The sequence below is a fragment of the Nelumbo lutea genome, chromosome 1 (assembly GCF_056320005.1).
Source record: "Nelumbo lutea isolate HS-2025 chromosome 1, American lotus-T2T, whole genome shotgun sequence".
Classification (NCBI taxonomy): Eukaryota; Viridiplantae; Streptophyta; class Magnoliopsida; order Proteales; family Nelumbonaceae; genus Nelumbo; species Nelumbo lutea.
Genome location: NC_142684.1, coordinates 104,785,001 through 104,799,957, shown reverse-complemented (window position 1 = coordinate 104,799,957; position 14,957 = coordinate 104,785,001). Strand labels below are relative to the sequence as shown.

Genomic DNA, 14,957 nt, shown 5'->3' with positions numbered 1-14,957 from the left:
CAACAGGAACCTGACCCACCGCCAGCAGCAGCAGTGATTCAATGATTCTCATCCTACCCAGTTCGGCAACAGCAGCCTTATCTATATTAGATTAGATCATCTTGCTTGTTCTTATCTTATTGCTCTTATCTTATCTTGTTAGTAGATTATCAGATTAGGATTAGCTTATCTTATCCTTAGCAAGATAGAACTGGAAGTCTCCCAATTCAGCAAGGAGACTCCCTAAGATTATGACTCTTGTAATCTCCTATTTAAGGAGACACCATTATTGAATGAGGATATCGAATATTCAGTTAAAGAAGTGAGTTAGGAGAATTGGTGATCTCTTGAACAAATCACCAGAGGCGCCAAGATAAGTTCATCAAGAGCAGGAAGGAACAAGGGAAAACAGGAGGTTTTCCCCGTGGACCGACCCGTGACGAGATCCTATTCCCAGGCCCTCAACAACTTGGTATCAGAGCAAGGCGTCATGGGAGATCTGGAGCAGCTACCATCCAGGGTCCACGACCTCAAGCACCAACTCGTGGAGACCAGCTCCGAAGTCCGTGAGATCAAGGACGAAGTGAGGGAGCTGCGACGTCTGATGGAGCTATTCCTTTCTAGCAGGGAAGGGAACTCTGAAGGAGGGACAGCCACTAACGGCCGCCGACCAGATCTGCTAGTCTTCCAGCAAACAGCAGTCTGTTAGCCAATGAGCCGCAATCATCCCCAAGTACAGCAGGTTGGAATTCCCATCGTACAACAGCAACGGAGACCCCTTAGGCCGGCTGTATCGCTGCGAGCAGTTTTTTCGGAATCAACGGACAGATGACCGGGATAAGGTAAGTCTAGCCGCCTTTCACTTAACAGAGGAAGCACAACTTTGGTTTTATCAATTAGAGCAAGAAGAACCCGGGCTTAGTTGGCCCCAGTTTAAGTCCTATTGCCTTCTTAGGTTCGGACCCCCACTGACCAGCAACCCCCTGGGCGAGCTGATTAACCTTAAACAAACCAGCACAGTGGTTGAATACCAGCGACAGTTTCAAACCCTCCTCGCGAGGGCATCTTCCGTGCGACCCGACCAACAAGTGGATATGTTCACAGCAGGGCTAGCAGAACCCCTGCGGGTGGATGTCGAGATGCAGAATCCCCCAAATTTGGTCACAGCCATGAACTTAGCCTGTGCATTCGAGCGCAAGCTGCAGCTCAGCCGCAGAACTTTTAATGTGGGTTGCCCACCAAACTCATGGATACCCCCAAGATCAGCAACAACGACCCCCTCTTCTGCTACCAGTCGGGAACTGAAATCTCACACAACCACTGCCTCTAGACCAGTGACAAGTACAGGTAGTAACATGGCCGCTCCACCCATTAAGTGTTTGACCAGGGCAGAAATGGCAGAATGTCAAGCGAGAGACCAATGTTTCAACTGTGATGACCTCTACTCGGCAGAACATAGATGCAAGAGGCTTTTTTGCCTCCTCATCGATGAACAAGAGGAGGATGGAGAAGAACCCGTCATATTCGAGCCAGAAATCTCTCTCCACACGATCACCGGTATTAAAACCTCTCAGACCATGCAGTTACAGGCACTGATAGCAGGTCGACCGGTGCGCATTCTCGTCGATTCAGGGAGCACACACAACTTCATAAGTGAGCATTCCGCCCTTCAGTTGAAACTACCAATGGAACTCCGGCCGCGACTACAGGTAGCCGTCGCAAATGGTGAGAGAGTTCACAGTCCAAGAATTTGTAAGGACGTGCCGATACAGGTCAATTCTGAATTGTTTCTTGCTGATTTATTTGTACTCTCATTGGATGGGCTCGATATTGTTCTTGGGGTCAAATGGTTAATTACCCTAGGCCCGATTTTATGGGACTTCAGCGCACTCACAATGACATTCCACCTAAATGGGAAGCAAGTTTCATGGCACGGTTGCAAGGTTAAAGAAAAGACACCACAGGTCCATGCACTTCAGACAGAACCGGCAGCCATGGAAAAGCTCCTCGTCGAGTTTTCAGATCTATTTCAGGAACCCAAGGGACTCCCTCCCCCCCGAGCTTGTGACCATCGCATTCCTTTGGTGGCGGGTTCAGCACCAGTCGTTGTCTGGCCTTATCGCTACCCTCACCTACAGAAGGACAAGATAGAAAAACAGTGTACAGAGATGCTGAAACAAGGAATCATACTCAAAAGTCACTCCCCCTTCTCTTCGTCGGTTCTGTTGGTGGCGAAGCAGGATGGATCGTGGAGGTTCTGTGTTGACTATAGAGAACTCAATGACCAGATGATCAAAGATAAGTTCCCTATTCCCATTGTGGATGAACTGCTGGACGAGTTGCATGGTGCTCAGTATTTCTCTAAGTTGGATGTCAGGTCCGGGTATTTCCAGGTTCGCATGGCTCCTAGTGACGTAAAGAAGACTGCCTTTCGCACCCACCATGGCCACTACGAATTTTTAGTCATGCCATTCGGTCTCACCAACGCCCCATCCACATTTCAGTCATTAATGAACGAGGTATTTCAGCCCCATCTACGCAAATTTGTTTTAATTTTCTTTGATGATATCCTCGTTTACAGCAAATCATGGGTTGAGCATGTGCACCATCTGCGGACCGTTTTCGAGCTCCTACGCCAACACAAATTATTCCTCAAACGGTCCAAATGCTCCTTCGGGGAGCGACAGGTTCTTTATCTCGGCCACGTCATCCATGGGCAGGGTGTGACAGTTGATAGTTCCAAAATTCAGGCTATAAAAGAATAGCCCAAGCCTCAATCAGCCAAGGCCTTACGCAAGTTCCTCGGATTAACGGGTTACTACCGCAAATTTGTACAGAACTATGGATTATTGGCGACCCCGTTAACCAACCTGTTAAAGAAAAATTCCTTCCGTTGGGACAACGCAACCGATGAAGCTTTTCTGACACTGCGAAATGCCCCGTCTTCCACCCCAGTCTTGCAATTACCAAATTTTGCCCTCAAATTTACAGTCGAGTGTGATGCCTCTGGAGTAGGTATCGAGGCCGTAATACAGCAGCAAGGGCACCCGATCGCTTTCTTCAGCCGCAGACTGGCTGATCGGCATCTGAAGCTTCTAGCCTATGAGCGCGAACTAACCGGCCTAGCCCGAGCCGTCCAGCACTAGAGGCCGTATTTGTGGGGGCGGTCGTTCATCGTCAAAACTGATCATTACAGCCTCAAAGCAACGTCTCACCACTACCCCTCAGCAGCATTGGGTTAGCAGACTGCTCGGGTTCGACTTCCGAGTGGAATACAAGGCGGGGTCCTCAAATTAAGCAGCTAATGCCTTTTCTAGGCAAGATGAAGATGCGATGGCTCTATGTGGCATTTCCCAACCCCGAATCTCTCTGTTTGACGACATTAAGAAGGCAGCACCACAGTCCCCGGAATGGTCGCTCTTGGTCCAGAAGATCCAGTCCGGCACTGTCGACCCCAATTGGTCACTTCAAGACGGGTTGGTACTATATAAGGGACGAGTCCATCTTCCGCCAGACTCCCCGTTGATTCCCACCATCATCACCAGCATCCATAACTCCACCCATTAAGGCGTTCAAAAAACGCTACACCGCGTCCGGGCTGATTTTCATTGGCGAGGTATGAAGACTTCTATTCGAGATTTTGTCCAGAATTGCTCCACGTGCCAACAGCATAAATGGGAAAACCTACACCCAGCAGGCCTCCTTCAGCCCCTTTCCATTCCGACACAGATCTAAGCCGACATCTCCATGGACTTCATTGAGGGACTACCCAAGGTAGGTGGCAAATCAGTTCTCTTTGTGGTAGTCGATTGCTTCTCTAAATACGCCCACTTCATTCCTCTATCACACCCGTATAGTGCCACTTCAGTTGCCCTCGCCTTCTTTACACATGTTTTTCGCCTACATGGGTTACCAGAACCCATCGTCAGCGATAGGGACCCGGTTTTCACTAGTGCCTTCTGGAAGGAGTTATTCCGGCTACACAGCACCACCCTGGCCTACTCATCAGCTTATCAGCCACAGACCGACGGTCAGACGGAAGTGGTCAACCGCACAATCGAGATGTATCTCCGTTGTTTCATAGGCGATCAACCGCGACGATGGGTGGATGGCTCCCTTGGGCCGAGTACTGTTACAACACAACCTACCATTCTTCCCTCGGCATGACTCCCTTTCGCGTCGTTTATGGCCAGGATCCTCCCCGCTTTCTGTCCTACGAGCCCGGTTCTACACGTTTGGAAGCAATTGATCACTCCTTACAAGAACGCGACGCCCTCCTAGCCGGCGTCCACCTTCGCTTACAGCAGGCCCAGCTCCGCATGAAGCTCAACTATGACAAGCATCACCAGGAACTGTTGTTCGATCCAGGACAAATTGTTTGGTTAAAACTCCAGCCCTACCAGCAATGCTCCTTGCGCCACAGGGCTGCCCCGAAGCTGGCCCCTAAGTTCTATGGGCCCTTCAAGGTTCCACGACGGATTGGCAGTGTGGCCTACCAGCTAGAATTGCCAGAGACCAGCCGGATTCATGATGTCTTCCACATCTCCTTGCTGAAGCCATTTACGGGTGTTCCTCTAGACCAAGTCCCCTCCCTGCCACCCTTGAAAGATGGCAAATTGGTTCCTCGACCTAAAGTTGTCACCAACTCTCATTTTAATCGTGGAATTCTTGAAGTCTTGGTGGAATGGTGTAATTTACCATTGGCCGAAGCCGCATGGATCCCATTGGCAGAGTTCCACACCACATATCCGGAGTTCGAGCTTGAGGACAAGCTCGTAGTCCAGGAGGGGAGTAATGTAATGGACGCATTCCTCGGGAAGACATACCGTCGCCGCTGGCAGCAACAGGAACCTGACCCACCGCCAGCAGCAGTAGTGATTCAATGATTCTCATCCTACCCAATTCGACAACAGCAGCCTTATCTAGATTAGATTAGATCATCTTGCTTGTTCTTATCTTATTGTTCTTATCTTATTGCTCTTATCTTATCTTGTTAGTAGATTATCATATTAGGATTAGCTTATCTTATCCTTAGCAAGATAGAACTGGAAGTCTCCCTATTCAGCAAGGAGACTCCCTAAGATTATGACTCTTGTAATCTCCTATTTAAGGAGACACCATTATTGAATGAGGATATCAAATATTCAGTTAAAGAAGTGACTTAGGAGAGTTGGTGATCTCTTGAACAAATCACCAGAGGCGCCAAGATAGGTTCATCAAGAGCAAGAAGGAACAAGGGAAAACAGGAGGTTTTCCCCGTGGACCGACCCGTGACGAGATCCTATTCCCGGGCCCTCAACAGAAGGTGTATGGTCGGAGATAACCAAAAACAGGTAAAAGTAGATTAAGTGAATAAATAACAGGTAGAACCTCATAATCAGTCATAAATCTGTTGGGAATAAGATAACTACTAATATTATAGTATAAACAAACTATAACCTGGAAATAATCCTTTCTTTCTAGGCCTCTAGAAATAAAGAAACAACAACTTCAGTGGTTAAAATGAACAAAGAATAGAAACATTCCCTAAAGAAATAATTCTTTTGGTGGGTAATATATTGATTCAGAAGTATAGAAATAGGTATTTACAAACCCAATGCCATCCTGTTCAATGAAGGAAAGAATGCTAGCAAATTCATCTATATAAAAAAGGCAATCATAACAACATAACAAGAATAAAAGACAGTCAATTGCATTCTGAGAATAGGATAATTTACAAGTTGCCATATCAGAAACTTGTATACTGTGCATATTCAATTTTGGGAAAATAACTCATTTGTGAATGCCCATGGTAAACTTTTTAATTATGATGATCAGATGATTAAGCAAGGAAAAAAGACAGTAGACCATAGTGAACTTTTTTTTCCCAATCCTGACTTACATGGTAAAGGAATTTATTTAAACATTTTTACCCTAGAGGCATACAGGAAGGAACAATCCCCCATCTTCTTTTAATGAATACACCAGAGTTTCTTAGCAAATTTGCACCTAGATTCTGAAGCCCTGGAAGGTAGGAATGATGGAGCCTTTTACCATAGATAGAACTGTAAAAGCTTATGATTATGTCTCTTAAATAGTTTGTTAATGATCATATGTTCTTTTCCAAAGCCATTCATGACAGTGTCCTTCAGCCAGGTCTTCATAATGGAGAGCTTGATAGCTAAGTAGGAACATCATGCCTAATTACTGTGTCCTTGCAAAAAAAAAAAAAAAGGTTAAGTTGTAAACCATTTTTTTCCTACTGTTCAGTTTTCCATAAAAGCTATTAGTTATACTCTGATTCTACTCACATTTTGCTTTCAGTTTTTCTCCATAAAGTTTACTAGGATGGGTTAAAAACAGTGGAATTTTGGAATCAATGGGATCCTACAGAAGCTGTCCATCTGTGCTTATTTGCTGGAACTTATGGAAACAACATTAGACCTTATTATTGAAGATAAATATCACACTTTGGATTAATAGAAGACAAAAGTCATTTATTTCCTGTTTGTCCTCAAGTTTAAAGATGTAAATTTAATATCTTTATGCCACATAAAAGAATATTATACTCCATTAGAATCCTTATCATTTATATTGCCTAGGCATTTGCATCAGAGAAGATACTGGTTCCACTGAAACTTTATAGTAGTTCTTCAACTTGCAATTAAGATTTTTATTTTAACACGAACCAGTGATTTAAAAGGTGCGTCTAGGCGCACAGGCAAGGTGCATTTTGTGTGAAAACTAAGAATTTAAGGCCTAATGTGGACTTGTTTGGGCTTGCCTCAAGGGGCATGGCACAAAGGCGGCTCGTAGAATCAGGAATGTAATATGTTTTACATTACATAACTATGTGAAGTAATGCAATTGAGTGAAAAAAGAGATTAGAGGTTTTATATGCTTGAAAATGTTTTATATGTTTGATTTTATTTTTAAATTCTCATTTGAATATGCTTTACATCTTATGCTTATGTATTTTAATTTTAGATAATAGGTTTTTTAAAGTATTATTTTAAAATTTAACTTTATATTTTTAGTAATATTATGTTTAATATTTTTCATTTTTTTGAATTTTTTGGCTTTTTTTTTTGTATTTTTGCGCCTTGCTTCAAAAAAGCATGCGCCTTCCCTTGCGCCTCATGCGCAAATTGACCCCTGCGCCTTTTTTGCGCCTTGCACTTATAAAACACTGACACGAATAAGTTGCTCAGCAGAAAGAGAGAGCCGAAGAACATCCCAGAGATTAACATAAAACCGCAAACACCTAATAAAAACTTTTCTCATATCCGCCAATGGACTCATTGATGACTCTGTGAGATACTTCTGTTTGTATTGAATTATGCCTTTAGGAGCAGCTATAAGAATAACTAACTCTTTGTTCATCAAGAATTTATAGCGATCAAATCAGCCTTTCATCAAGGTAATTGGAAGCTATGCTGTGCCACCCTGAGCCTGAGTAAACCAGGGTATGTAACTAGCTCTTGCTTCTATTTTAGACTTGAATTCTAGAAATGAGTAAGTTCGTGAAGCCGGAATCAATACGCATTGAATGATTGAAATATAAATGGCTCTTCTTTCCCGGGTAACTACTAACTAGATTATGGAAGAATCCGTGCCCAGTAGCTACAAGAAAACTATACCTTTCCATCATTGTAAGTGAGGGTTGCACGCCTAATGCCCTAATACTAAAAAATATTGATTAACTCTGTAACGCCATTTATAGGGATCCAAAGCCCAAGTAGACTCCAATTTTCCGACCTTTCGGCAAACAAAATTGAACGTAGTAATCATATAGAGGAAGGAAACCACCCGAATTTCAGTTACTACTGGGTAGACATGTGAAACCTAACCTGAATTTCCTTGCGGATTTCGGAAAAATCGTAGAATTTCTTCCTTGGCAAGTGCAGGAACTCTCCATACTCCTCCTCCGTTCCATCTGGTTTCCGTTTCGTCTGCACTAGCTGCAAAACCAAGGGCCTTCGGGTACAGATATCCGAACCCCTGGGCAAAAAGTCCCTTCCCACCAGAGCTTCAAGAACACTCGACTTACCGCTACTTTGGCTCCCAACGACGGCAACCTGCGGCAGCTCGATTGTAGAGGAGCTCCCAAGCTGGGTGAATATGTCTTGTAGCTTGTTGATAATCGGAATCATGGAATAACCGAGAGGAGCAGAACTCAACGGGTTCTGAGGAGTAGAAACTGGTTCTTCGGCCATGGATGGCTGCCGGAAGATCGAGGCTGTGCGAGACTAATATCAAATACAAATCTATCAAGCAAAGAAGCCCTAAATTTGCCTGACGTCGATAACCAAACCCTAATTTGAACAAGCAGCACGTACGTAATAGTAAAACAAATGTTCTGGAAATTTGGAGGAAAACGGGGTGTGAGGATTTTGACCACCGTCCGAGCAATCGAAGCTGCGAAAACGGAGAGGAGTGGGATTTCCAATTCTAGTATCCAGAAACATGGAGGGAGGTCTACGGCTCGGGTCGATTAAGCCTGTACGGTACATGTAATAAAATTACCAAAATGCCCTTCTTGATACCATGGACCTACCGTCTAAAATTTGCGGTTGGGAGAGGCGCGAGATCTTCTGTAATCCCACTGTGTCTCGTTACACGAAACCCTCACCAAACGTGCAAGAGTAAAACCCCGTTTTCCACTTTTCCTTCCTTTCCCGGTTTCTCCACCACGATCACGAGTGTCTCTTCCTCCTCTCTCTCTCTTTCTCTCCACCTTTGTCTCCTCTCACCGTCGGTTTCTCTCTTAGTCTCCTCCCCCCCCCCCCCCCCTTTTTTCTGTACACAGTTTGCAAAAGTTATTCTCTTTGGCCATTTATCTAACAGTCGGCACTTTGAGTCCCTTCAACGGTGTTTCGTAGATTTTGGTAAGAATATGGGAGATGGGATGTCGCTCGATGTTTTGCCTTCATCCACGACAACTTGGGAAACCATTGACAAACATGATTGCCACCGGACATGGGCCCTATCGCGTAAGTGGACAGGGGCAAAGACACAAAGAGCGACTGTTGGGTTCCTTTTGGAATGTCTAGCAGTGGTTGATGGCGCATTGTGGCACGAACTGACGTCTTGAAGCAGTTGAACCATCCATTGCTCCTGGAGCTCTAAGGAGTTCTTTTCACCAATAAGTCTGTTGGGTTCTTCATGGATTACTACCCAATCGAAACCAGAAAGGTAGAAAACTGCCCATTTATCAAAAATTTTGCTCAACAATATCTGGGCTTGGATTATTTTCAGGCCTCTTCAAAAAGACCTCCAATTGAACCGCGTTTATTTACCCGGCCCCGATTTATATGCGTGGGTGTGGACGAGTCAAGCCGTGGAAGAGCTTACGTGTTTCCCAAGTCTTCACTTGCAGTTTATATGTGCCCAGAATTTTCAAGAAGCAGCCCAGACGTGTAGCCTTCTTTCGCCTTATAAAACACCCCTTCCCTTGCATCGATCAACCATTTATTTTTTGCGCTCGCAATATACGTTCCGCTTCGTTTCGTTTCGTTTCTATCTGCTCAATTGGTAATCATGCCTCGCCGAAGCTCTGGAGGTAAGAATCGTTTCTTTCTTTATATGTTATATTGCTCATGCACCATACTTCTTGTTCTTCCTATTATTATTGCAGACAAAGTTTCACATTATTTGAGCTGGATTCTTATTTTCACGTCTTGGAGATGAGTTTTTGGGTTTGGGAAATGTGGATATGTTGTCTTGTTTTCATCCAATCTTTTCGTTTTTTTAAATTGTTTCTGATTACGAGTTCATCGTGTTACAAGGTATTCATCCTTTAAACCTTTATTCGAAATTATAATATTAGAATTCAGATCCATTCTAGATCAGACTTATATAGATGGTGCAGTGTTGGTAGTTGCTGAAACAAACAACAATGTCGGTTGTTTCTTCCTCCCTTTAAGCTCTGAAACTTGCTTAGCTTCTAGGTTCTCTTCCTCTGGCTGTAAACTCATAATTCACCCCGTCTTTGGTGGGACAATATGTCTTTGCCAAATAAAGGATTAAGTCAAGAGGATTTCTATTTGTTGACAAACCTTGCAGGGACATATTCTGTACTGCTATAATTGACATCCATGTATATATTTGTTGTATATTTGAAGCGATTTAAGTTCTTTACACAATTCATACAACCGATACATGAAAATTGATCAGAATATGAATTAAAGGAATGACAATTGATAATAGTAAAGCTCAACCCTAAACAGTACAGACTACGAAGATCAATGCTGGGACATTGAACATACGTTCCCCACATTAACCTCATTGGAGTTAAGTGATTGTGTAAAAGAAAATTAGATGAAAGAAAACTTGTAGAGGAAATAATCCATCTGTACTACTTTTGGCCATGTACTTGTAGATTGATTTTTGAAGAATAATCCATCCTATAATCCTAATGGCATTTATGCAGGAAGATCTTCTCTTGGCAAGAATTCTCGTCCTTCTCCAGTTCATAACCCTCCTAAGCCTGGTAAGGTTATGATACTATTTTATGGATAAGCAATCAACTTACATATTACTGCAGTGCTTTTTCTATGCTACAAGTTGAGACTATTGCATTGAAGTAAGGAAGCAGGGTCACAAGATTTGGTGTGTCTAATAGGAGAATTCCCCATAACCATATATCCATTGTTGCACCAACTCCTCTGGATGAAGAGCCAATAAAAAGCTTACCTAGATATGGTGGTTATACCAATCTGTTAAGGCTCCTTTTTTAGCTTCTTGTCAATATCAAGTTCCATTAGGTGTGGCAACCAGATTTATTTCATGCATAATGTTTCAAAGCAGGACTTTAATAGCCATACCATCTGCCTTCAACCAATTAACCTAAAAGAATTTCCCCAAGGGTGATTGCTTGTAGGGGTGCAAATGGATTGGATCAAGATCCAAACTTATCTGAAATCCGATCCTATTTTGTCAGATTCAGATATCCCCATTTCGGAATTTCAGATCAGATAATAGAATCCAATTAAAATTGGATCAAATTTGAATCACCCCCTATCTGATCCGAAAGAGTCTGATATATGTTATTTATTTATTTATTAATATGTTTATAATGCATTTTTGTAATTTTTTATAAAAAACATGTATATATATGATGAAAATAGTTGAAAAAATACTTGTATTTTTTTCTTTATATAAACTGTTATATTTTCTTTTCATTTTAATATTTTTTTAAATTTTTATTAAATCAGATTGGATCATATTCGGATATCCAATATCCTTATTGGATTCGGATTCAAATCAATGTTTGTGAGATCTGATCAGATCGGATCTAGGGTTTATAGTATCGGATCAGATTTGGATATACCCTGCCTCAAATCTGACCCGATCTGTTTGCATCCCTAATTGCTTGGTGTGAGGGTAAATTCTTGAGTTGACAAGAGTGAGAAAATGGATTTGAATCTATGGGCAGCTAGTGCAAAAAATGCTGGATATGATGGCCTTTTAACAATCATCATGTTAATGTGCTTCAGTTTTTTTCCTCTTTTTTTTTCCTGATCCTGAAGATCTTTTAGTTGAGAAAATCAGAAAGGATATTCTGTTCTTCTATATTGGGCTTATTTATGTGTTGTATCTACATTCTGGACCATAATTGTGGTTTTAAATACCCATTTTATCATCTTTCCCTCAACTTTAGCCTGAGTTCTTCTAGTACCTTTGCGGTTTATATCAAGTGAAATATCTTATCTAGTAATTTACTGTCATTTTGATCTGAAGTTGACGATTTTAATTGGTTTACTGCTACAGCAAGTCATGCTCCTCCTCCAGTTGTACAAGGTGGTGGAAGCATATCAACTCCAGGCCTTGGTGCTACTTTGGCCGAAGGTAGTAGATTCTCCCCTTTTCCATTCAAAAAACATGTTTAGCTAATAAAAATGTAAGAATTATTTTTATCAAAAAAAATAAAAATGTCAGAATTGACCTATAAGAGTAGTGAATTCTGTGTATTATCTGTTTTCCCATTTCCTAATCTTTATATTCATGGTTTTGCAGGCATTGCTTTTGGCAGTGGCAGTGCAATTGCCCACAGAGCTGTTGATGCTATGATGGGTCCTCGAGTCATTCAACATGAGACAGTGGTCTCAGGTGATCCTGCTGCAGCACCTGCATCTAATGTGAACGGTATTGGAGGATCGGATGCATGTGGCATTCAATCAAAAGCTTTCCAAGATGTATGTTCATTATCTGAATTATTAACTATTAGTTAACAGGCTTATATGTATGTTTTTCATTACCAACTATTAGTGACTGCTGCAAATAACATGATGATTGGTGCCATTAACATGTGTTGACTTGATTGGGTGGTAAAAGGGGATTTGTGCACAGTAATGAGTCCTTGATGTTTTTGATAAACCTTGAAGTGACACTGTTGAAAATATGATTTTAAATCTTTTGGAAATTTGCACATGAGAGGGAGCTTCTCAGTTCTCATTTCTTCAGACTATCAGTTATCTTCATGAATTTTCCTTTTGTTTATTTGTATACATAATCATGCATAAATGTCCATATGTATAAGAAAGTTTCCTATTGAAGCATTTGAAGAATCATATGTTCATTTGTAGAAGGCTCTGTGTCCTTTGCTATACCAAGAACATGGGCTATATTTGCAAATTGTTTTTTGGGGCTAACGTTGGCTCTGTCATTGTTAATGAGCCATGTTACCTATGGTTTATCCACTGTTAAGTGTTTTTTTAATCATTATCATTTGGATGCTAACATTCATAAACTTTCCAAGCAATTTAAGCTGCAAGAAATGTAGTGTTTGAAGTTATGGAAGTCTTTTGGTAAGTTGGATCCTGTGTTATCTTTTTCTTGCCAATAACGATCTACACCTTTCATAGATTCTTATGATGTGTAAATCATGCAACAGTACCTTGTCTTTCTTTTACCTTTCTTTTTTATCAGCAACAGAAATTTCATTAATTAATAATAAAAGTACCTTTGTCTTCTTTTTGCTTTATTCTTTGGCATTCTGTTTCTATATTATCTATCCTGTAAATGTATGCATATTCTAGTACTTGCATGGAACATAAATAAACCTGTTCCAGTAATGTTAATTTGGAGACAAATGCAACATAAACTTTTGTATTAGGCTATTGGATGGAATTGGAAAGGTCTATTTCCATAGTCTGTTTGGTTCAGACAGGAATCATAATGAAAATCGGAATCAGCCGGAATGGGATTTCATTCCCAAGGGAGGGGGAGTGAATGGCTACTCCCTCAAATGGGGGAATGCGATTCCACCAGGAATGGGAATGGGATTCTGATTCTGCCCAACCAAATGATTGGAATTGGAATGGCCCATTCTGATTCCAATTCCAGACCCCTATTCCTGCAAACCAAATAGGGCCGTAAATGTTGGATGAAAGTGTGCCCCAATATCTGTTCTAAAGCATCATATTAACTGAAGATTAATAGGGTTTAGATCATTGTGTTGTTTCTCTTTGTATCATGAATAATCTTGCTGAAAAATTTATGTGTAAACAAGACATAAGGTACATTCTATCCTGTTTTTGTTTTATTCTGAATTTCTAATGCCTTTTTATCTTGCAGTGTCTAAACAATTATTCGAGTGATATCAGCAAGTGTCAATTCTATCTAGACATGTTGTCTGAGTGCCGCAAGAACCATGCTGGTGCAATGGGTGCCTAGGTTTTGTTTCAGCGCACCATGGATTTCTTAACCCCCCCCCCCCTTCTATTTTTTTTTTCTTTATTTCTTACCTAAATTCCAAGTGAATATATGTGGGTTTATCTCATAATTGATTGGATAAGGATAGGTAGGGATTGATATGGGTAAGAGGCTTTATATGGGCACCGATTGTACTGCCAGATGAAATTCACACACGCGACTCTTTGGAGTATTTCTGAACTTAATATTATTATGCTTATTTTTATTGTGAGCCCTGTTCCTGCACTTTAACTACTTAAGAGCCTTTACTGAAATAATGTTGTGGGCTTGTGGCCTTGTGGGTTGATATTCGGCTGCATTTGGTGGGGCTCCTTGCCACTAAATGGGTTTCTTAGAAGCACTTTTCCGATAAACACTTCTAAAAAAGTGCTTAAATTATGCTTCGTAAGGTGCTTTTTCTAAAGAAAAAAGGAATTATTTAATAACATTGCTTGGTTCAAAATGAGCTTTTGCCAATATAAAGACAATATTGCCACAATCTTGTATAAGCTATAAACATAAGAAAACATGTACCACATTGCTTGGTCCGATCCATGTTCATTGTATGAATAAAACAAGAAAATGTATGAATCAACCTGGGTCATCGCGCTGTTGGAGGTGTTTGATTCAAAACATAACAATAAAAGAAAAAAAATTAATAAAGAAGGGTGAGATTGAGTGATGGGAATCAACATTCAATCAATTTTTTTTAGGAAAAAAAAAACAAAAATACGAGAACCGGAAATCAAACCTGGTTGTAGCTTGCCACCGTTGCAAGTGGTGACAAGTGAAAATAGAAAGGAAAAGCGAGGAAGAAGATGGGGACATTCTTAGTATTAAGAAAAGTTTAAATGGGCAAAATTGAGATGGGAAATAAGAAGCGCTTCTTGAAAACATCCATCAATTGATTTTTCTAATAGGCTCTTTCCACAGAAAAAAAAAAAAAAAAAAAAAAAAAAAAAACGTTTATTGCTTTTGGGGGGTGGTTTTGGCTTTTGAAATGCAATAATCACTAAAAATGCTTATTTTAAGCCCCACCAAACATGGCCTTAGAGTATGGGTGATCATGGGCCGGGCCGAGCTTTGCACTTATGATAAGGGCTATAACTTAGGCCCGTGCTTGGCCTGGCCTGGGGTTCTGGGCCTGAAACATAAGTCCTAGATCAGGTTTATATGGGCCAAGTTGGGCTTGATTTTGGGCCAATGTCACTCATATATAAAGCATTACATATCTATATATTAAATGACATAACATGCATTTAAACTTATTTTATACATTATATAATATAAATTATATATGTTAT

General features: G+C 41.2%; 2 protein-coding genes across 2 annotated transcripts in view; one reads left to right on the top strand and one right to left on the bottom strand.

Moving 5' to 3' along the window:
- Positions 1-8,562, bottom strand: part of LOC148876561 (dynamin-related protein 3A-like) — a 32,826-nt gene extending 24,264 nt beyond the window's left edge. The window contains exon 1 of the mRNA XM_088964139.1: positions 7,809-8,562. Within this exon, the coding sequence (XP_088820265.1) occupies positions 7,809-8,174 (366 nt within the window). The 5' untranslated portion in view covers positions 8,175-8,562. The remainder of the gene's footprint in view (positions 1-7,808) is intronic.
- Positions 8,563-8,727: 165 nt separating this feature from the next.
- Positions 8,728-13,885, top strand: LOC148876560 (uncharacterized). The gene is made up of 5 exons (XM_088964237.1): positions 8,728-9,520; positions 10,391-10,450; positions 11,731-11,808; positions 11,977-12,155; positions 13,537-13,885. The coding sequence occupies exons 1-5, from the start codon at positions 9,499-9,501 to the stop codon at positions 13,633-13,635; spliced, it is 438 nt and encodes a 145-aa protein (XP_088820363.1). The 5' UTR covers positions 8,728-9,498; the 3' UTR covers positions 13,636-13,885.
- Positions 13,886-14,957: the final 1,072 nt, after the last annotated feature.